This window comes from Chlamydotis macqueenii, chromosome 1 (genome assembly GCF_036417535.1).
Source record: "Chlamydotis macqueenii isolate bChlMac1 chromosome 1, bChlMac1.mat, whole genome shotgun sequence".
Taxonomy (NCBI): domain Eukaryota; kingdom Metazoa; phylum Chordata; class Aves; order Otidiformes; family Otididae; genus Chlamydotis; species Chlamydotis macqueenii.
The window spans coordinates 113,410,970-113,433,280 of record NC_141556.1 but is presented as its reverse complement, the minus strand read 5'-3'; the positions used below and the strand labels follow the sequence as shown (position 1 = coordinate 113,433,280).

General features: G+C 40.4%; 1 protein-coding gene across 2 annotated transcripts in view; it reads left to right on the top strand.

The window, feature by feature from the left end:
* Window positions 1-22,311, top strand: part of APP (amyloid beta precursor protein) — a 225,569-nt gene that overhangs the window by 33,574 nt on the left and 169,684 nt on the right. For both annotated transcript variants that reach the window (XM_086764185.1, XM_086764178.1), the window contains exon 2: window positions 7,479-7,646. In XM_086764185.1, coding sequence (XP_086620311.1) covers window positions 7,479-7,646 — 168 coding nt within the window. The remainder of the gene's footprint in view (window positions 1-7,478; window positions 7,647-22,311) is intronic.

The following is a 22,311-nucleotide window of genomic DNA, read 5'->3' as shown; positions in this document are numbered from 1 at the left end:
CTCATTTTATTTTTACTTCTCTTCTTTATAGGAAGAAAAAATAGCTCTGAGCAGACTCACTTCAAAGATAGAAATTATCTTATTTTGTTAATAATCATAGAGGAGGTAAACTGCTTTGTATGCAAATTGGTGCCGCTTTGGTTAGTGAGAAACCTCAAGTTTCAACGTGAATGTGGTGTAAAAGTTTGGAGGAAGCAGAGGCATGGGTTGGAAGGGTCGTGTGTTACTTGAGTATGCTTAGTTCTTCACAATATTTGAACGTCCTTTTGATTTTTATTGTCAGCAGAAGTTGTTAAATTTTAGAACTGTAGTCACTGACTTCTGGGTTGAAGGGCTGGAACTGGTGTTAGCATTAAAAATGGAAAGCGGAAAGGGATTTTTTAATTGTCTCCTAAAATAAGGAGGGCATTTGTTGTTCCTAAGTTGTAGGTCTGGAGGTTGTTATTGAATATCCTCTCCTTGAAAGTAATTACAAATGAAGCAATTAATACGAATTAACTACACTTTGAAGGCTTATGAAAGTGGCTTCAGGTTAATGTTTGCAGAGTAAAAGAACCTAAATCATAGAAGCCATCTTAGAGACCTCTGGGGAATGTTTTTTGATGTTTAATAATACTACATATAAGGTCTGATGCTTATTTTTATATTATGTTATAGTCCTTAATTATAAGTTAATAGCAAAGCTATCTGGAGTGAAGTTGTGTTACTTTGGTCCCTTGATGGAAAACCTCTTGAGGTTAAAACCTTGCAGCCTGCATTTTCTGAGTATGACCTTAGTTGTGAACAAAGCCAACACTACTTGTTGTTGAAAGAAGGGTTGTGAAGAACTATTGGCAAATACACTATTTACTTTTGTAACTGCAGAAGGCAACGACGGAGAGAGTGGATGAGAGGGCTGTGCTTTCTGTCTTAAATTATAGTGTTTGAGAGGAAAAGGCCTTTTGATGTTAAGATTAAATGGTAATGAGCTAAAAAACTCCACACACCTTTTTTTTGTTAAAGTATTCCTTTTTTAAATTTTGTAGTTAGATAAACAACTTCCAGTCCTCTCTACTCTTGTACCAAACACCTTTTTGAGTATCTTGGAAATCGTATAAATGGCATCCAGCATGCAGCGTGGATGTGGAGTGCACGGATGCAGTACAGACTCTTCCACCTCTCCTCAAACAGATCTGCTAAATTAACAGGGCTGGAAGAGGGGAAGGCAGAGGCATCTCTGTACTAAATCCTAACATGGAAGGAAAAAAAAAATAGAAAAATACTGTGAAACACCTGTTTTCAAAGACAGGCTCAAGTAATTAAACAGTATCTTTCAGGTGTCTTTGCCTGATTTGACCAGGTCTGTAAATATTTCTTTGACAGAACCTGATGGGAAAACAGCTGGATTATGTCCTCCTTTTCTTACCCAAAGCAGTTAAAACAGCTAAGTAGTTATGTGCCCAATAGGCTTTCTCTTGCGGAGTTGTCTTCTGATCCTAATCTTCAGTGTTGATTGGATTTTCTTTTTCTTTAATATCCTCACGTAAAGAATGAGTTCTTACTGTGCTTTCTCTTTGAGAGTAGGCAAAATATTGAGAGCCTGTACTTGAAAAATACTTTAAATTTCTTTGCTGTCAAATAATATTTTGAGCACTTCAGCATTTAGGTGCTGATAAGAAGGAAATGTAGCAGAGGAGCAGGCAGGAAGGTGCGCACAACTGGAGGTGAAATGAGTCTTGCAGCTGGAAGACAGGCTTCTGCACTGCTGGAGCTCTTCAAGGGAGAGCCTGCTGTTGGCGTTGAGCGTTACCGTGGCCATACATCTTGTCTTTCAGAACTTGTACCCGTACTATGCTTTTGAAAGTTACTTATTTTAAAAAGTAATAACATTTTAATAATTTTGGTTTTTATATCAAAAATATCAGGCTGTGCTTGAACTTCTTGTCACATATTTGACTCTAGTGTACGATTGAGGTAATTTTTTTTTCAGAATCCTATAGCTGGGATTTTTCGAATAAGTAGTGTTTTATATGGTCTTTGAAAAATTGATATAGTGTGAAAGCCTGAGCATAACTTTTGGAGTTAGTTTGACCAATTAGCATACCGTCTCAAGCTGTTGTTTAATGATTTGCCGAGAGGCAGGAGAGAGAAGCACATGCTACCTCTTTGAGGTCATACGCAAAGCAGACAAAACAATATGTGATTACAGTTTCATTAATATGCTTGGAGTTTTCGCTTTTGCAGAATACTAATAAAGCAAATAGTTGCTGTTAATGTAATTTGTGTCACATGAGTTATTCTTTGAGAGGCTAATCTGCCCGAGAGCTTTAGGATTAGTCAAGGAGAGATTTGCCACTGCAGGCGTTATTGTAACAAACTGGACTGTGGCTTTACGTTATTCAGCATTACTGTATAGAAGCTGCTTATCTGTGTAGATTGGGGCTCTAGATTATTTAATTGCATTGTAATGCAGATAATTTATCTTGGCAGGGAATGAATGCAAATGAATTAAATCATTGGCTGTGAAGAAAACTTGAATGTTACATGAAATTTTTCACCAATTCACTTACTTTAGCTGGATATACCTTTGACGTGACCAGTGATTCATGAATTCATGTGTTTAAAATGTTACGACAGCACGTATAGGCCAAATCACTTATCACCACATCTAGTTTCACTCTCATTTCACGCTCTGCCTTTTTTAAATTGTTTTTTGTCTTTCTAAGTGTATGTGTTTTAGAGGGAGTGCTACATTTCCCCTCTGAAATACTGCTGTTCAGTCCCCTTTGTGATAGAACTGCTGTTGGATATCTCTGTTAAAATCAATAATAGTTCATTAGGTTTTATGTCATCAGTAGCTTGTGCAGACTAGAGGCATCTCTTGAAATTAGCTGTTATCTCAGCTGAGTTTAATCTCCTATTTTTTGCTTTGGTATGATAGTGAAGCATCATCACGATGCAGTCCCTGGGGAGAAAACCAAACTGCATTTTTGCCCAAAGTGTTGTGATGCTTGAGGTCTTCAAGATAAACTTAGTGGGAAGGGAGAGGGCTGAAGAGAAAGTTATTTCTCTTGGTGTGAAATGCAATGTGTAAGTGATATCTTTAGTCTCTTACCTGCATATCTCAGGATTTCTAGCACACCTTTCATTCTCTGGAAAGCTTTCCTAGTGAAAATATAGTTGCAGTGTTAGGTAAAGCTCAGTCTTCAGCTGTCGGCATAGCCTAGATGTACATTAAATATATCAGCTGGAAAAGTTAGGCACATTCAGTCTTCTGAGCTGCCAAGCTGGGGTAAAGGCAAAAATCCAAGGCAGAGGTTGCCGTAAATGCTGTAGAAGATCTGTGTAAAGCCACGAGATGTGGAGGTGAGCATTTTGGACGTGAATACTTCTGGATGTTTGCACGAGAGATGAAATAGTATGCAGTAATTTTCTTAGACTCTTCCTTGTTTACTGATTTTTGTGGTTTTTCCTACCAATAGATGCCACCTTGAACACATGACCAGAATTACGGTGCAAGGTTGGAAACTGGCATGCAGACCTTATCAGCTCAGGTTTACTTGGGATAACGAAATTTTAAAAACATATGGAGCTATGGAAGTGTTTATAAAACTGGAGTTTTTGTAGGTGGGAGAGATCTCAGGTGGCAGAGAGGAGGCAGAGGCAGTAAGCATCTGAGACCCCCACCACTACCGGCCAGTCCAGACCAAGAGTCCGAAAGGCTTGACGTGCCTCTGGTTCTCTCTTCTCATATCCATCAGCCTTACAAAACTAAATGACAGCAATGCTTTCTTGAACTAATTGCTTTAACTTACTGTTCCTAATTCAGGAATGTGTCCTGGATTAAAATAGATCTCCAAAAAATCAAGGCTACAAGGACTGATCTTTTCCAGCCACTCTTTTCGGCAGGTGCCTTGGGAATGCTTGTGTATTCAGTAGCAGGGCGCTGGCAAGAGAGGCAGCGTGGTGCATCTTGCTAGCAAGTTTTCATTTGCTCCTTCACTCTGGTAAAATTAACAAAAGACTGCACGTTATGTAGGCTTGCTGTGGAGGGCTGCATAGAGAAATGAAGAAACCAGAAACTGTAGCATCAGAAATATTGTCTTAACTGTCGGTTACTTAGCCTAGTTAGTTATTTTGGACCAAGAATGGATTTTTAGCTTTATGGATTTGAGCTTTGTCCTTGAATTTTGTTGTAGTGTGAATGATTGCAGAGGAAAGCAGTACATAGAAGAGTGCAATGTATAACTTAATGCAGTAACTGCATTTTTTTGGCCAATGACCTGAAAAAATTGTGTTTTCGTTTTTTTTTTTTTTTTTTTAAATGTTAGGGTCACTGTCAGTCACTGTGTTTGTGACATGTTCACTCTTGGGAAAACAGAAGTAACAATGCTGCAAAGCATATGCTTGCAAAATGTAGTGAAAGGAAATCTTCTAGTTGTACACTCTAACAGGAGTATCTTGCTCAGATGTCATCAAAGGGCCCAGCAGCACCAGCTCTGAATCTGGGATAGGTAAAGCCCTGCTCTGCCCTCACATCAAAAAATTCTCCTAGGCTCAACTGTTGCGTTTTGACCATCATCTCTGCAGAAAAGCCTCCATCCATGTTGGCTATTTCTGTGGGTTTTGTAGCAAGAGCAATTTCTTGACAAGCAGGAATCTGCCAGTTTTCAATCAGAAAAGGTGACATAGCAGATCAACTTCTTATTGTCTTCAGAAATGAAAGATCAGATGGCAGAAATCTTCTATTGGAGGCGTGTTTTATGAAAATAGCACAAAGACTGTCTCAAAAATGAGTAAGTTCTCCTGTTAAACCTTTGCAGTGTCACTGCAAGTTTCACAGATGCCATGCTGAAAATGCAGTGGATAAAATGGCTACTTATTACTAAAGGTGAGGGGCTCTTAGTTTAAACGCAAGGGCTGCACTTACCTTCGGATATTAAATAGTTTAACATGTGTCTTTTTTGCTTGATCTAAAATGTTTAAAAAGGTGTTACTTCCATTCTGGGTGTTTACAAAAAAATAATTTGAGAGCTCAGTGTTGCATCTTAACCGGAGATGTGACAGACAGATCCATTAACCTACTATCCTTCCTTTAAGGACACTCTAACAGAGTTCAACTTGGGAAGTTGAGCATTTGAATTATTCATGACCATGGTCTAAATGCTTTAGTTCTGTTTACAGTGTCTGTTAATTGCTCCGGTATTTCTTTATGATTAGAAACATTGAGCTGTCCCAATCAATAAGATGGCGTGCTATGCTGAGCAGTTCATTAGTAGGGCCCTGGCAGCTCAAAATATAGAAAGCTAAAAGTGATCATTACTTGCTCTGGTAATTTCATTAAGCTGGGAGATGTTGTGTCTTTTCTGAAGGGAATGAGATTTTAAGTAGACAGTCACAGGTTGTCATGTTGTTACAGTTAAATTGATAGCACTCGGAGTAAACTGCCACGTTTTTTTCCCAACTTTAGTTGTCTTCCTAGCTAAGGCAAAAAATGCCAAAAAGCTCCCTATTATAAAGCCACAAGGCAAGATCTCCATAAATTTATGGCTTGTGATTTTAAGTGGAAAAAAAAAATTACGTCTTCCACAGTATGACTGCTGTGTGCTTTATTAATTTAACAGAGATCCCAGTTGGAGGAGCTGACTGTGAATAGAATTCAAGTTCACACGTCACCTGTGGAATGACTCACTTCTGCTCTTAATGAAATTTTGATAGGGTTGTGTTGCATCTATAAAGGAAAAAAAATAATTAATCTGGAGGATTTTTTGCAAGTATTTCTAACAGATGTGTCACGTATGAGATGCTATCTGGAGTTTCTGAAGACGTTAGAAAGAGTAAGCATGTGGTAGTTGTACTGTTCGAAGCAAGTCAGACCAGGTGTCATCCCGGTTGTTGGAAAATTTTCTAATTACCCAGTGGAAAGGCAGTGATGATGGCTGGCTGTTAAATTGTACAGAGCTTACTAGTTCCACAAGAGAAGAGACATTGAGATAGCACAGGGAAATCTCTGCCAGTAGATGTATTCCTGCTTTAATTTTTTAAGCTAAATTGTGGTAATGTGTTAACATCTGAAAGAAGGCAGGGAAATAAGTGTTCTCTCTCTTTCTAAAAAAATAATTGTGGTATTTTAACTTACAGTGCTGAGCTAATGTGTTAGGGTAGTTAGGTGTTGACTTCTGCAATGTTTCATGGTATGATTTTTTTTTTATTACTGTAGGCATATAAAATTCATGAAGTTTTTTGTGTTTATTTAAACAAAGAGTGGGGGAACTAAGATACGGGGTTTGCGTACCTACTGTAAGACAGTAATTCTGTTTCTTCAGTTTTTCATGAATTTTTAAAATGCTTTTAATTTTCCCCTTGAGAAGCCTTCTAGCTAAAAGATTACAAATTAAAAATAGATATTTAAGCATAGTTGCATGCGCTGCTGTACCTGGAATCTGACGGGCTCACCTTTGGAGTGTGAGGGGCAGTGGAGAGCCATTGACTTCCCTTAAGGAACCAAACCTGAAGAGGAGGCTTATCTCTGCGTTGTGTTTCTCAGGTGGTAAATGTGAAGCGAGAACTTTCAGCTTACACCTTCTGAGGTCAGCTGCACAGAGGGCTGAAAGAAGGAGCTCTTGATTGGCCTTAATGCTGTGGTCCCATGGGAGGGGTTTAAACTGATGTTGAGGTTTGTGGAGGAGGAGGGTTAAGTTGGTTTATAAATTGCAGGTAGGAAGCTCAGAGATGTTCCAGAAGGGCATTTAATTGGGAAATTGTTGAGGGTAGCTCTGACATTTGGCTCCATACCCCAGCGGTGCTTCGGCGTTTCAAGGAGGGAGGTGGCCGGGAGGTGCTGGCTGTTTTAGTGCTCGTTTGGGTAGGTGGTATTCTGTCATGCTTTGCTGTCGGCCGGGCCTTTAGCAGCCCCGATTCGATACCACCCCAGACGCTGCATTTTATGGTTCAGTTGAAACAAAGCTTAAGTGGCAGCCGCTGTTTTTAACCCACCGTCTTTATAAAGCATGGTAAAACACAGAACGTGTTCAACATCTGAACGAACTAGAGAGGATCTTGAAGGGACCCTCCTGAGAGGGCCTGGTTTTTGTCGTTGTTTTTTGGGAAACTTTGGAAAACTTGTTACTTACTTGTTAATTGTTAGTGAACCGCTCCCCCACCCAGTACACCAAGCATGTTCAGAAAATTAAATTTCTGTAATTTCTGCATGCCTGGTATGTTTGTTGTTCTGTGTTTAGGCCAAGGGGATAAGACAACAGTTTTGGGCCACAGAAGAGTTTGCTTACAGCTTTAAACTCTATGCTACGCTATTGCATACTTGAATTTCTCTGAAAAACAAATTTATGTTTTTCAAATCTGCCTGAATCAAACAATTTCCGTCTCTGCTGCCGTGGGTGGGTGAGCCCACAGTTTGGTGCGGGCTTGCTTGCGCCTGGTTTGGATGGACTGAACTGTCAGATATGAAATGAAATTTTTTTTTTTTTTTTTCCTTCCAGGTGCCTGCTGATGGAAACGCTGGGTTGCTGGCGGAGCCTCAAATCGCCATGTTCTGTGGGAAACTCAACATGCACATGAACGTTCAGAACGGAAAATGGGAATCGGACCCCTCTGGCAGCAAGACCTGCATCGGGACAAAGGAAGGGATTCTCCAGTACTGCCAGGAAGTAAGTCCCGTCCTCGGGAACAACTGCAGTGGTTGCAGTCCTGAAGCACCAAAGTGCAGGCACATGCCGGAGAACTGAGTCTGCAGGGACCTTCCCTTTCTCTTTTTTTTTTTTTTCTCTCCTTCACCTGCCCTCCCCCCTTCATTGCCTTTCTGTCCTTTTCAAAGAGGTTCTCCCCAGAGCCTGTTAAAACAGCTTCAGAAACTAGTTGCTGGGGACCAGTGAGACTGTTGAACAATTTTGTCCCTCCGACTTCTGCCCTTGGGGGATAATTTTGTGTAGTATATATACAGTGAACTTTTTGCTTATAAAGTATTTTGAATAAAGCTGAGGTGACAGTTTATTCTTTAAAATGCCCCTGTTCTTTCTGGAGTGATCTTAAAAGAGTCAGCCGTGACACATCTTCTGTCATCCTGCCATCATGATACTGAAATCACTGGGTCAGTCTGGAGTTATTGGCTTCTACTGCACACTGAACCATTCAGAGTTTCTTAATAGAAAAAGCTTGCCCTACAGATGAAGTCACAATGATTGATTTCATATTTGAGAGCAGAAGCTTATTACCCACTCACTTATGTCCTAAGAACAGATTGTGGATCTAATTTTGTTTTGTCTCCATGCTGTGATGGCGTGATAACCTCGTACCAGTGTGTGAGAATTTGAAAAGAAAACGGGCATTTCATACCATGAAACAAAAGGACGTGGCTTGAGTTGCTTTAATCCTTACGTCTTTCTATACCGTCTCTGTCTTTTTTTTGTAAGCAGGGCCTATTGCTTATTGCCATAGCAGTAGCTGTCTTGCTTCCTAAATGTCAAACCAGTTCCTGTGAAAATGCCTCTTTAGAAAACAAGATAATTCACTCTTCAGATCTCTACTCTCCTAGCATCTTCATTCCTGTCCTTTCACACATTGATTGTTCCTTCTGTTTCTTGCAGTGTTGTGTTCATTTTTTTCTGAGTTAGGGCTTTATGGTCTAGAATATTCATTTTAAGGAAGAAATTGTAATGACTATGAGAATAAATTCTTCACCAGTAGCTTTGTGTTTTTACTAGGAGTATTACTTTTTGAAATTCATAATACTGTTGTTTACCACTAACAAAAATACGAAACCTAACCTGTTGTTAAGATTTCAAAGGTTTCTTCTAGTTTTCTGTTCTCTCCTTGGAGTTATCTAAATAAAGTCAATTTATGCATAGTGAAATTGTTAAGGGTGAGGGAAAGAATAAGGAAATGGAAGCAGACAATCAGTGAATAAAAGTCTGCAAGGCTGTGGATCTTTCTAAACTTACAGAAAGAAATATGTGAATTTACATGAAGTAAGAGTAGAAAATTTGGGTGGGCTTTAGGTATGAATGGCTCAGTAGGTTAACAGTTCAGTTACGAATGCTGCAGATAGGAAAGGATTCCAGAACAGGGACTAAAAGTTGCAAATCTCAGCTGATTTTAAAATTTTGGGTGGCTTTTTTGAGACTGGAAGAGCTGAACCAGACAAGGGCTTAAGCAATGTGATTTGCCTCAGATGTAGGCCCTGTTTGGAGAAGAGGAAGATCTAGATGACCTCTGTAGCTCCCTTTTAACCTGAAATTTTTTGAGTCTGAAATTTTCTTCTGACTGGAGAAACAGAGGAGAGACTTCCTGTTATTTGTGTTTTTAAGGGTGAATATTTAAACTCCAGTGTGATGGTAGCCTTGATTTGTGTCCTGACAGTTCGTTAGCTTAATGTTAGATGATTGTGTCATGAGTTTTGAAGTCTCTTTGGCTGTGTTTAAAAGCATAGTGTAGGGGGTTCTGCCTTGTGGGGTAAGGTGCTGGAGGATCTACTCCCTAAAAATGCAGTGCGTGTCTTGCTGGTTTTAGTCAGTCTGCTTATTAATGGTGTGTGATTAAGCAGTGTGCTCTCATTAACTTCAAGGGAGCAATTCTGCTGTGAGGATCTGGCTAAACACCCTCTCCTTGCTGTGCTCTCCAGTAGGCTGTCTGATTGTGGGAAACTGCTGATGTCCTCCTTGTCCTTATCCCCCCATGCACCCCTGAGCTGCACAGTACAGGTGGTGGTAGGACACTGGTGGAGAAGGGGCAAACTGGTCTGGGGTGAAAGAGCGCATGGCTGGCAGCAGCAGCTGGTTTGGGGGTGGGGAAGAATCGTGTGAGCCCCTATTTTTTAATACTGGTGATAAATTCAGAAATAGATAGCACATGTTAGGAAGGTCGGATCTGCTGACAAGAAGTTAAAACAAAAAGCCACATGGAAGTTGAACCAGCCTGGTGGGGTGGAAGGAAGCTCCCAGTTCAGTACAGTTCTTCTCCATAGTCTTCTCTGAGGCTGGATCTGTTTCATGATGGACTTTGACTTTGGCCAGGAAAGGGCACTACTGCTTTGCTTCTGTTTAACTTTCCCGCGCCCTGACAAGAGAAATAGAAGAGTCAGATAAAAGCGGCCACTCCTACCAAAGAAATGGATTTGTAGAGAAGTGCTAGTGAATGCAACTCAGAATGGCTTCTCAGCTGTGGGAAACCCCGTGTTGCTTGATGCTACAAACATGCTTAGTATGCTGGGGATATTAAGTGGGGAGGTTTTCCTCTTGCCTTCTACCCAGTACATTGGCTGCAAGGCGGTGCTTGCTATCAGGCCCAGGGAACGGGGTAGATTTGCATTTTTCCTATTAGCAGGAGGCAATAGGCATCAAGGTTGAGATACGGTAACTCTTGCATTGGAATACTATGTGGGTAAGAATCTCCTTTTGGATTACTTTTGCCAAATATGACCTTTTCTTCTCTTCCTTCACTCCTGTTCATGTTGCTTTTTTCCCCAAAAGGAGGATCGCTACTTCTTGGGGTGTATTTTTTTTTCTCAGTATAGGCAGAGGCGGAGCATATATGCTGTGCTGATCAAGCAGACAGGTGCTCTGCCTGAATCTGTTCTTCATGCTCCCTGGCACCATGGCAGCTACCTTGGTTCTGTGGTTTTGCTGTAGCAGCAGCTGTTGGTACCGCTCTGCTGAGGTACAGGGCTTTTTCCCCACCTTTGAGCAGAGCCCTGAAAAGACAGGGAGCAAGGGAAGGTAAGTTGCTTGTTTGTTTGTTTGTTTGTTTTTTTCCACTGAATCTCCAGTGAGAAATGTGTCCATCCTGTTGGGGTTTTTTTTTGGTTTGTTTTTTTTTGGTTTTTTTTTTTTAATTGTAGATACCTCCTGTGGCTCTGCAACAGGCAGTGTGATTATGGCTGTAGTGCAAGAGATGATGCTCTATTGCGGTAGATCCTGTAGAGTTAGCCTGTACACCCAGTTCCTCTTACACCAGGGGCAGAAATTCAGTGATCAAGTACAGTGGAAGTCTTGCTCTCTGGCACGACTCGGCTTTAAAATAATACGAGTTGGTAGCTCTTACCAGAACACTCTGGTTAATCCAAAATGATAACTCTCTGTAGCCTCTGGCTTTGTTTTCTTACATGGAGGGTATCTTATGAAAAATGAAATCTCCCCTGTCAGCAGAACTTACAAGTGGATGTGTTCCTCTGCCTCCCTATAAGCTATTTTAAAAGAGGCATGAGGCCAGGTGCCTGGGTGGTGGGCAGAGCACTGGGCTGGAAGGTGCATGAGGTACAGAAGGGCTTACATTCACTGCGAGCCTTGCATCTTTTCCTTGAGATTGTCATCGCTGCCTCTCCTCGTCCACTGCTGGCGTAGGTGGATTTTGAAGTCTTGATGGAGGAAGCAGCAGCAGAGGAGCATTGCAGGGGCAGAAAGGGAGGAATGGGGAATAAGCAGAACCGCCTACACGTTTCGAAGATGCATGTCACTTGTTGCTGCGCTTCTTTTGAGTGGGAGCTCAGTGGGAGCACAGGAACTGTCTGGATTTATATTTGAACAACACATCACACAGTTTAAAGATGAGAAAGCTCAGCCTGTACGTTACTTATTTGAAAGGAAATGGAATACACTTGAATGCTGCCTTCTAACTTCCTTGAGTTCACTTAAACTCTGGTACTGAAGTCACAAGGAGTGTTCCTGGAAGCAGAGCACATTCATCTTCTCTGCCTTCAAATCTGCACATTCTCCCCTGTTCAGCCTAAGCTGGTGGCTTTTCTTTTTTAAATATAGCAAAATCAAGCTTCCATGGGTGGAATGAGATGCTAGTTAGAGAAGTACAATTTACTAGTGGTATCTTTTAATCTCAAACTAGCTAGCATGCCACTATATTAATTGTACCTGTTACTGAAAAGTAAAAAGGTGTGGACCTGATCTGCAAACAGCTGTCAAATGCAAGCGCTGCAGGTGCTAGAACAGTGTGGCATTGATGTAAATAGAGTGGTTAAACCTGTGCGTGTGCCGGAGTCCTTAAGGTGTTGTGAGCGTAGGGGTTGACACTTCAGATCAAGCCATCGATTGATCCAGTCCTGCTGCTGACACTGCAGAACCAGCTGTTTCAGAGGGATGTTGCAAAAACCCTGCTGTGCAGAATTACTAGATAACTAGCCTACTGGGGAAGGCTTCTTTCTAACAGGCCCTGATGGGAGGTTAGCTGATGTCCTAAAACAGGTGGGGACCGCTGCTCCTGGATTTTGCTTTTGGTTGTTTTGTGGAAGAAATCAAGTGCCCCCCATTCACGCATGTTCAAGCAGAAAGTGGGAGCAGCACCAGGGCAGCACGATACTGTGGAAGGGAGTTGCGTTTTGGAGGCCAGTCAGCTTCCCATCTTGCTAAATAGTGTTCATAAAACTGATCTGGAGCCTGCCCTTTCGCACAGCACGTGTTTTCAGAGTCACATGAATGCGCACAGTAGGAAGTTAATTTAGGTGCGCTCGTTTCTGTGTTTAAATGGCATGAATGCTCAGATGGAAGATATTGGTGTATGTTTTATTATATTAGCAATTTTGAACAGCTACTATATGCTGAATTTTGTCTGGTAATTGGGATACGTTATATGAGTTCCTTGAAGGACTGAAATTATTTTGCCATCAGTGTTGAACTCAGTGTCCAAAGTGAATTGTAGAAACAACAGAGCTGGCAAAAAAAAATAATTTTGTCTAATGCCTGTTTTTTTCTCCACTTAGTCTAATTTGGAGGTGCTCATTTCCATTTTATGCATTCGTGGAATTGAACAGAATGGAAAGGAATAGTTCTGAAAATAGTTTATTTTTTTTTCCAAGACTAAACCAAAACTATACTAAAACTAGTTTGAGCTTGGATATCATGGGCGTGGTTGAGCAGATGGAGCACAAACCTGGGAGCCAGGAGATCTAGCTGCACCTTGTAATCAGCAGCTGAGGACTTTGGCTAGGTGCTTAGAATAACTTTCAGAGGTAGAGTATATGTTGGATTTGGCAAGTATTATACCTGGCATCTCTGAAACCACATCATGACTGCTTGGTTTCTTCTGTAAAGTCATGACATAAGTCCACATTCTTTCTAAACATCGTTGAGATCCCTGAGTGTCTTGCACTGCATATGTATTTCTTACAGAAGTCCTCCTCAGAAATAAAAAAAAAAAATTATAAATGCACACTAATATACTCTTTAACTATATCTGTGTTATGTGGAGCAGAAAATAGTAGAGTAAACTCAGATAACAGATAATTCATTATAACTGTTGACAGAACAGTGTTGACATTTCTAATCTCTAATCATAATGCTTCCAGAATGATCCTTTTGTCATTTGCTCAAATATTCTATGTTTATACCACGCGTTTAGATATGTTGCTGGTGAAACGCGAAGCCACTTCTTAGCCAGACCCAGTGCAAGCTGGAATGTGACCAAAATAAGGCTGTGACATTTATTTACACCACAGCCTTTGGCTTCAGAGTGGTCCTAAAGTCCCCTGTCTTGTAGATGGGCGAAAAGGGCCACCAGACTGCCCCATCTTCATTTTTATTTACTTGTTTGGCTCCGTAGTGCCATCATCCTGGATAATGCTCCTGTACTTGTTGCCCTGGGGCCCATGCCTGGCAGAATCAGGGTGGCAGCGGTGGCCACCCTCTCCTAGTCTTTGTCCTTATTGAGAGCTTCTAGAGACGTGTTGAAGAGTGTTGAACTGGCAGGAATGCAGAAGATTTTAAAAAGAAAAAAAATATAGTTTGGCCTTTTCTTCTGAGAAAAGAATTTGAGATGCAATGAAAATGGTCTTGCTGCTTTGGTAATGATTTCTCTGCATGTTACCTTGTCATTTTCATCCTAATATGAATTGTTTTTATCTAGGCTGCATGATGTGCTCTCTCTAGTTTTTCAAACCAAATAGCCACTGTATTGAAGAAGAAAATGAATTTCAAACCCGTGCCACTCTAAATTCAGCAGCTTAAAAAGCCATACATTTTGCTCTGAGGAAAATGATCCATTTAATGAAACATCATGGAAAACGTACAGATTTTTGACAGCACAGACTGTCCTGAAAAACAAATGACATTTTCAAGGCAAATGTGTGCTGGTATATTTTGAGATGTGCACAGTCATGCTTAGCAGTTTTGATGAAAAGTATCTTAGCACTCTTCGGCATTGACTATTGAGGTCTTTTGCTTTACTTAGCTTTTGGTCCACAGCAAAAGTTGAATTAGTTCACTATGTCTGACAGTGCTTAAATCTCATTTGCTTCAATGAAGGATTAGATTTTGAAAATGCAGGGTCTACTACTGATGGTATTATTATCCTGCAGTTAAACCTTAGTTTGCTCACCATATAACCTTTGTGAGAAAGAAGTCTGGGCTTTTTAGCCCGGACTGTAGTCTAACATTTAAGTTTATTTCAAATCAGGAGACTAATAAAACTTGGAGCATATGTTGCTAGGTAATTCCTGCCTTTCTTTTGTTGATAATAAGATCCCCTCTCATTTTTTCCCTATACAGATTTTTTTTGCATGTCTTGAAAATAAGTGAAATGAAAAACATCAGGATGTCAGTATGCTGTTGCTTTTATGATAAATTTTCCAACTCCTTTTGAAGTAAGATGTTTTTCTAGTGGAAGGAAGGTGCTTTTGCTTTGACGCTGAAGGGAGAAAAAAGGATGGAAATGGAGGAGGATTGTCTGCATAAATATATACTTAGGTAAATGCATACTGCAGTGTTTAATGAAGCTGCAATGCTGCATTTTCCCCTAGATTAATTTTGAGTTTCACAGATATGATGGACGAGATAAATGGCTCAACTTAATTGGTGGGTTCCACCAGCATAGCATTTCTGCCAGGAATACGGTTGTTTCTTCTGTTCTCTAAAATACGCGGCTTTATCTGTATGCAGTGTAGTCCTATTGCCTTTTTTGGGTCATAGTTGAACTAGCAGACAACTGTTTAGCCTGTGATCAAGATGTCAAAAGACATCTGCTAAGTTGGAGGCATATAAGACAAGAAGAAAATGGTTTACATTATTATCAGCATGTTGTGCCCTGTGCTTGTAGTTTGCTCCTTAAGGTTACAAAAGGACTGGCTCACCATGCTTGCACAAGTCTCTCTGCGTGCCTAGGGAAGGGACCGAAGCTTGACTGGCCCAACTATTGGCCTTACTGATGCTGAGAAACTTCTGAGAGGGCTGTGCCTTGGATGTGGTCTGTAGAGGATAATGAGGTCTGTAGCTTCACCTCTCCTGCACCTGTGATGTTGCATGGGAAGTGGGGACAACACAGCAGACCTCTACTGCTGTGCTTCACCGTTCTTTTTCCCCTCTTACATACAGAGTTACCATAGCAAGCTGGCTGCTATTTTCTTCACAGATACATCTCCCAGACATCTTACACCATGTAACTTTCAGATGGACTGGTAGCAGCTGTTTCTTTAATAAATAATATCATAAACCTAAGAGGTGCTAGGCATAAAGTGTGATGATTACTTAAGTATAGAAAAATCTATTATAAATATACAGCTGTTATATATAGGCCCTTTTGAGGAGGAAATGTCCATGCTAATCTACTTTCTTTTTCTCCAACTTTTCAGACCATGCTTGCATGAACATTTCAGTCTGGCACAAATCTATCCCACTTTTGCTAAAGGTCATCCTGGATCATCTTTAACTCCTGGCAGTTTTCAATGTGATGCAGTTCTTATTCTTAGGGGAGATGTTTTTGGAGGCAGGTCAGTTCCTTGATCCAGCTTCTGTGTTAGCACTGACTCATGGAGACGTGTTAGCAGTAAATGGACAAGAGATGCAATAAGGCAGCAGCTGTGCCCTGGCAACGTCAAACTCTTGTCCGGTTAAAGGCGCTGAAACAAAAGCCCTAGCATCTGCGAGTGCACCTCTGCAGGTGGAGGGATGCAAGTGTGGCTCCTTGGGAATGGTGCTCCTGAGAGCTAAGAGACTACCAGCAGGGTTTGGGTGGTTTTGAGTGTTCAGGGACATCAACTTGTTCTGGTCTTCATCAAGTCTCTGTGCATGATTGTATGTGAGAATAGGTAGCATGCGCTGTGGCATTGTGTATGTTTTGGGTCATCCACATCCCTTATTTTGATTTATAATCATAAAGCTCTATAGCTTTCCTGGGCTAAATCTTACTGCTTTTTCTTGTGGTGGTAGTGTTACACTCTTCTGGGAGTTTTCTATCTTTTTCTTTTCTTGGGAGGCAGGTTTCTTTTTTCTCTTCGCTTTTTTTTTTTTTCCCCTCCCCTATTTCACCCTTGTCCATCTGCTTGGAAATATATGGAAATCAGAAACGCTGACTACAGATGTGTTTATTTCATGATAACAGTGCATGTGAAGCTTATTAGTAGCAGACAGCGGGCTGATCTGTCTAGACTGGTAGCACAGAATAGGTTCATGTTCAGAAGTCTGTCTTTGCAAGTAAAAGGGCATTGCACACATATTTTCAGTTGTCAGTTCTGCAGGCAAAAATAAAAAAGAGAAAGACAGACAGTTTCTCTTGCTTCGTAGCTTTGAAGCTGTCAGGAAGGTGATGCTTGCTTGAATTCGTAGCCAGGCAGTACCCCAAGGTTGGATGAGAGAAATTTATTGATTTCTGGGACATTCCATTTTTTCCCCAAGCAGTTTATTACCACTGCTTTCTAATTCATATGAAGGCATTATAATCCAGTTAGCTTTTATTCAATTAAAATTATTATGTAGTACTGTACAGTGTGCCTGCTTTAATCTTCCAAATACTATGTACCTCTGGCTAATTTTAAAATCCACTGATAATCTGTTTTTATAGATGTATAGTCCTTACAGAGTACACATCTAGAAAATTGTTTTAGATGGTCGTGGATTAATTATAATTTCTAATAATGGAGAAGTTTCTGAATATCTGGCCAATTGTTAATGAATTTGCCCACTTTTTTCCCTTATATACATAGGATGGTTTTTTAATAGTTTAAACATAATTTTAGCTGTTAATTTTTCTTTTTTTTTTTTTTACTTGAGTAGGGTGAGACTTTCACTTGAGGTGTTACTAAGTTGCTAATGAAAAAGTTCGAAATATGAGGACTTCAGATTTTTAGATTTAATTTTTAAATTTAATTTTTTATTTTTTTTTTTTATAGAGCTCTTGAGTCATCTGATGTTGAGACTGAAAGCTGAGCATAGGATTTAAGGTCTCTAAGACTATTCCAAATTGTTAGGATGCTTCAGGGTAAGTCCTTGCTAGGGAAAGTGTCCTTCTCTCTAGCTAAGACAGGAGCTTCTACTAGAAAGATACTGTGTGGTGTTCTGAAGATGAGTCACAGTATCTGTTAAAACATCAGCTTTGTATTTTGTAGGTGCCAATAGCTGTTGCATATATTAACAAAAAAAAAAAGGAAAAATTATTTGTACAGTAATGACAATACCATGTTTAGATTTTTTTTTCCTTCTGTCTGAGTATGAAAATTGAAACATGAATACTGTTAATCTGGATATGAGGAAATATGATCTGATACAATTTTTTTTCTTGTCAGAATAGTTTATCTTTCTGTAAATATCATTGTAGGTCAGAAAACCACTGACCCCATGGAAATTTAATGATATGCAAGATGTGCGGTTCCTGCTGTTTGAAGAAAATGTACAATGTTTCCATTAGAATATAAACCAATGCAATTGAATTTATTTGATTCTTATCTGAAGTATATGTCTTCTTGAAGAACAGTGATAATTAAACATTCATAAAACACCTAATTTCCTCCATTTGTTACTCACGTCTTCTGCTTGGCCTGGGAAGACAGCTCTGCCAAAGAGTTGTTGTGGTCAATAAATGGCTTCTTTATAAAAATTCAACTTCTGAGTTGCACATAGGAAGCAATTTTTTTTAAAATGTTCTAAGGCAGTATCAAGAACCTTTAGTATTTTTTTGCTTTTCCTTGTTTTAATCAATTACAGACTTTTTTTTAAAAATGCAAAGTTTTATTTTGTTGAGTATTTCTTTAAACATCTGTGAAGCATTGCAGCTAATGTTGCTTGTCCAAGTTTCCACACAGCTTGGCAAGTCTGTACGCCCCATCTAAGAGGGGGGGGGGGAAATCAGAAGGGATCATCCATGAAGCAGGAATTACGTTTATGCTTCTAAACAGGGAACCTGAGGGGATTTGATTAGCTTTAATATGATAGGTCTTAACTTGTAATACCATATAAGTTAATATGTTTACACTTTTTAGTATTTTGGAGGAGATTGTCACAGAAACTCTCATTTTGAGCCATTGCTGAGCACACATTGATGGGTGTGCTAATAGGCAATTACTTGCTGAAGTCTGGAAGATGGGTTTTAAGGCTTTGGTGTGGGTACGGATCAGAGCCACTCCGCTGAGCAGCAGTGTGATGCGTTCCTATCACCATTTCGCTCCTCTGCCCCAGGCGTTTCATGCAAGAGCACTGCTCCAGTTTGGAGCTTGGAGCAACATGGAGGACCAAGAAGTCTCCCCATATTCAGCTGGGTGTGAAGTTCCTGAGTGTCCCCCAATTGTGCATACTTTTAACTTCAGCATCTTGAGCTGCTGTAGCTTAAGATCTGCAGCAAGAACAAATAGTCTCTCCTATGAGATGGTCAGATTGCCTGAGCTAATTTTAGAGTTTCTTATGGAACTAACAGGAGTGCTGCAACAGAGCGGTTTAGCAGAAACGTTGAGCTTAAGCCGTACGTGCTTTTTGCAGAAAGAGTCCTTTTTCTTCCCTTCCTCCTCTTCATTTCTGCTCTGCCAGATTTTAGCGTATGTCTGATCTTGCGATGAGGAAATTCAGGGAGCTGAACTGACATAAAGCTGCAAACAGAAAGCAAACAGGAAAAAAAAGGATGAGTTTCTCTTTCACACGGAGGGGTCAGGTGGGCCAGAGTGTGAACATGGGAGAGGTGGAAGGGGAGACCAGGACTTCCCTTCTTACGACAACTGGCCAGAGGATGGCCTTGCTGTGGTGTTTAAACAGCCTGTGAAGGAGAAGCTTTTTAGATATTTCTGAAGGCACTACATCTTTCTGCCTCTTGGTCCTATGCGTTTTCAGAAGCACACATCACGTTAATACCTGAATTTTCCCAGCAAGTTCATGTTCTCTATTGCCAGAGAAAACAATCGAAATGGGAAAAACTGGCTGTTATTTGTTCTAGAAGACAGATGTCAAATCAAGCTTTTAATGAAGAGCAGGCCACATGTTAATCAGAGATGCAAATGTGGCTCCTTGATTTAATTTTGGGCAGCAGTAGAAACAGAAGTGGAGAGCAAATAGATTCAAAATACCAGAATCTGTGCAGAAAAGGAGAGAAAAGAAGGCAAGTGAAAAATAAGGAAATGTGAACAAGGCTGGTATTTTTAGGCAGGAGGATGACAGCAGGAGGAATAGAGGAGAATTGACAAGATGAATGAAAGACTGAGAAATTTGATGTAATTAAGAATCCTTGTAGTGGTTATCTAATCCGAAATGTAACTTTCTTGGTTAATTTGCTAAACTCTTTTTCCACAGGCCTGTGATAAGTATTTTGAGAATAAGAATATGGACCCTTCATCTCAAATACAGAGTCCCAGCTGCTGCTGATTTTGCTTTTTCTTCTGCTGGGGTTTTGCAGCTGGAGGTGGAGGAGGAGCAGCTGCACTCAGGAGCATCAGTCTCACATGCTCTTTTCTAAGATTAGGGTTCTTTGTTGCTGTTGTTTAGCAGACTAAAATCCTGTCTTAAGCATAATGCGTAAGTGGATTCAGTATTTGCAAATTAATAGGATGTATTAATTTATCGTGTTATGTAGCCATATCATAGAATTTCTTGTGGGAGAAGCACCGGGCTGTCTTATGAGGTGTTAGAGGGTCAGCCCCGGTGATTGTCACAGAGCTGCAGGAGTAAATCTATGCGAAACTGCTTGCACTGTGCTAGGAGTTTGATACAGAGCTATTTGAGGTCTGTGCAAATCCTTACACTGACTTTGCTGCTTAGATTAGTCTTTGGAGAAGGAACTTCTGTCTAGTTTAATGGCTCACTTTCATAAGTATGGAAGAAATTAAGGCTTCTCTCTGAAATGGTTACACTGCTAAACGACAGAAACTGCTCAGCCACAGAGCACACTAATAAAGTAGATTGCATCGTAATATAATCCTGGAGATAACAGCATTTACAGCTTTGATCTGCTTTTTTTTTTTTTGTTTCTGAAAGTTTCAACGGAAGTGTAGGTGTGGTTCTGCGAGATGAGAAGTAATCTCTCTTCCAGGATGAGCCAAGGCAGTATGGAGTGTTAAAGACTTTGTTTCTTCTTTCTTCATCAGTTTGAAAGTCTTTTCCGTCAAGAAGTACTTGACTGGAATGGTCAGACTTGATTTATCATTTATTTTAATTTCAGTCAGATTCAGTGAACTTAGTTCCTGTTGGAGAAAGAGTGCCAGAGGCCGTTTTAAATTGAATGTACCAGTCTTACTGTGAAACAAAAGTAAAAGAAATGTCATATGATAAATTATCAGTTATTTTTATTAAAGTTCTTTCTGGATTTTGAGGAATTGGCAAATTGGAGGATGCAAGAACAAAAATTATTTGATTGCGTAACTGCCACCTGAGTTGTGATTACAAGAATGACTCCAAATGTACCTGCTTGTGTAGCAATTAAACAAATAAGTTTTTCTAGTTATCTGCTATTCATTATGCCAATCTGTTAAATACTGTTGTAGTAAACATTTTTGATTATGAAGTGCAAGTCAGTTTGATGCCAAAGGTTGACTCTGATAATACTTGTCAAATAGTACTTGAAGCCCCTTTCTTATCCTTCTTTCCTTCATGCCTTTGCTGGACTTTCCTACACAGCGTGTCCTGTTCTTGAAGTGCTCTGAGCTCGTTTAGTTGGATGCAGCCACAATTGCATGTTAATTAGTTGCCTTAAGCAACTGGTTAATTTGTGAATTGTTACACAGTGAACAAGAAGAAATAATAGTAGACTCTGGTAGACTCCACCAGAACCTTTAGTCAGTCCGAGTACTCAGCATGTGGTGTCCTCTTCTGGCCATTTGTAGCTTTTATTTTCTTAGCTTCAGAATTGGAAATGTTAATCTGCATCATGCTAAAACTTACCTTTTTTTTCCCTTCCTCCCTACCAGTAGTAACAGTAAAGTAACAGAGAGTTTTCATATACTGTTTCCTCTGTGATATTTGTGTATCTGCCAGGCAGGGCTCTGTTAGAGGAACCTGCTTGGCATCTGTGCAAAGGGCGTTGATGACCAGCATGGGGATAACTGAATGCTCAGGCAGGAGGACGACTGATGCTACACATCAGACCTGCTCTCTCAGTTGGCTTTTTCAGAGAGTATTCAACCAGAGTCACACTTTCTTTCCTCATTTTTAATGTTACTATACCATTAGCCCTGCATATCTTCTTAAAAATAACAATCAGCAAGACAGGACACCAGCTTGAGAGTGCCAGCAGTCAGGAATGGCTGAATTTGTGGTCTGAAGCCCAAGTCTTGTTAACATAGTAGAGCATTTTCTATGGTCATGTCTTTGTATTTCTTTGGAGATTGTGTCTCAGTGAGAACGGCACACAGGCTTCAATAGAAGTTAAATCCTATTGCAAACCTCGTTGTTTTCCTCCTCGAGCAAAATATACTACAAGCTTGAGGTGTGTGAAATTTGGAAATGTCTGTGGAGTGGAGTTGGTGCTAAGCTCTTAAAAACTGTGTAAGTATTTACCTATTCCTCCCCATGTACTTGGAGGGGACAGAGACAAGTTTTTTATCATGGGACCACCTTACTGAGCTGGCATGGTTCAGATTTCAAGTAAGAGAGCAGTTCACCCAGGGTAGGAGTCAGAGCTTGGCAAAGTATTTGTGTCACTCTGTCAGCAACCTGTTAACACTGTTACTCATGTTAAGTAGACATCTTTTTTTTTTTTTTTTTTTTTTTCTCTCCATTTCGTGCTGAAAGCGGGGTTCATACGGTACGCAGACTGAGAATGTGTGGTGGCATTTGCCCTTTTGACCCTGTGACAGTACCTGGCTGAGATGGGTGCACTTCACTCTTGGCCTGGGCGTTTGCCCGTTGTGCGAGCGGGTTAGACCTGTGGGCAAGGTGCACGGTGCAGAGGGGTATGTGCATGGGCGCGTTCCAGCTGTGCAGTGTTTTGGATTGGAAAGCAGATGCAGGGTTACAGAACTTACTATGTCCCTCAAAATTCAGGATTGACACCTCTCAGAAGATTCATAATCGACTTGGACTTTTTAAGTTCCTTCTATTGCTCCCTTTGCTCAGCATGCCTTTGAACACTTGGAAATGCACATTTCATTTCTATTTGAGAATAAGGTCTTGCACGTATTGGTGTGGAAGT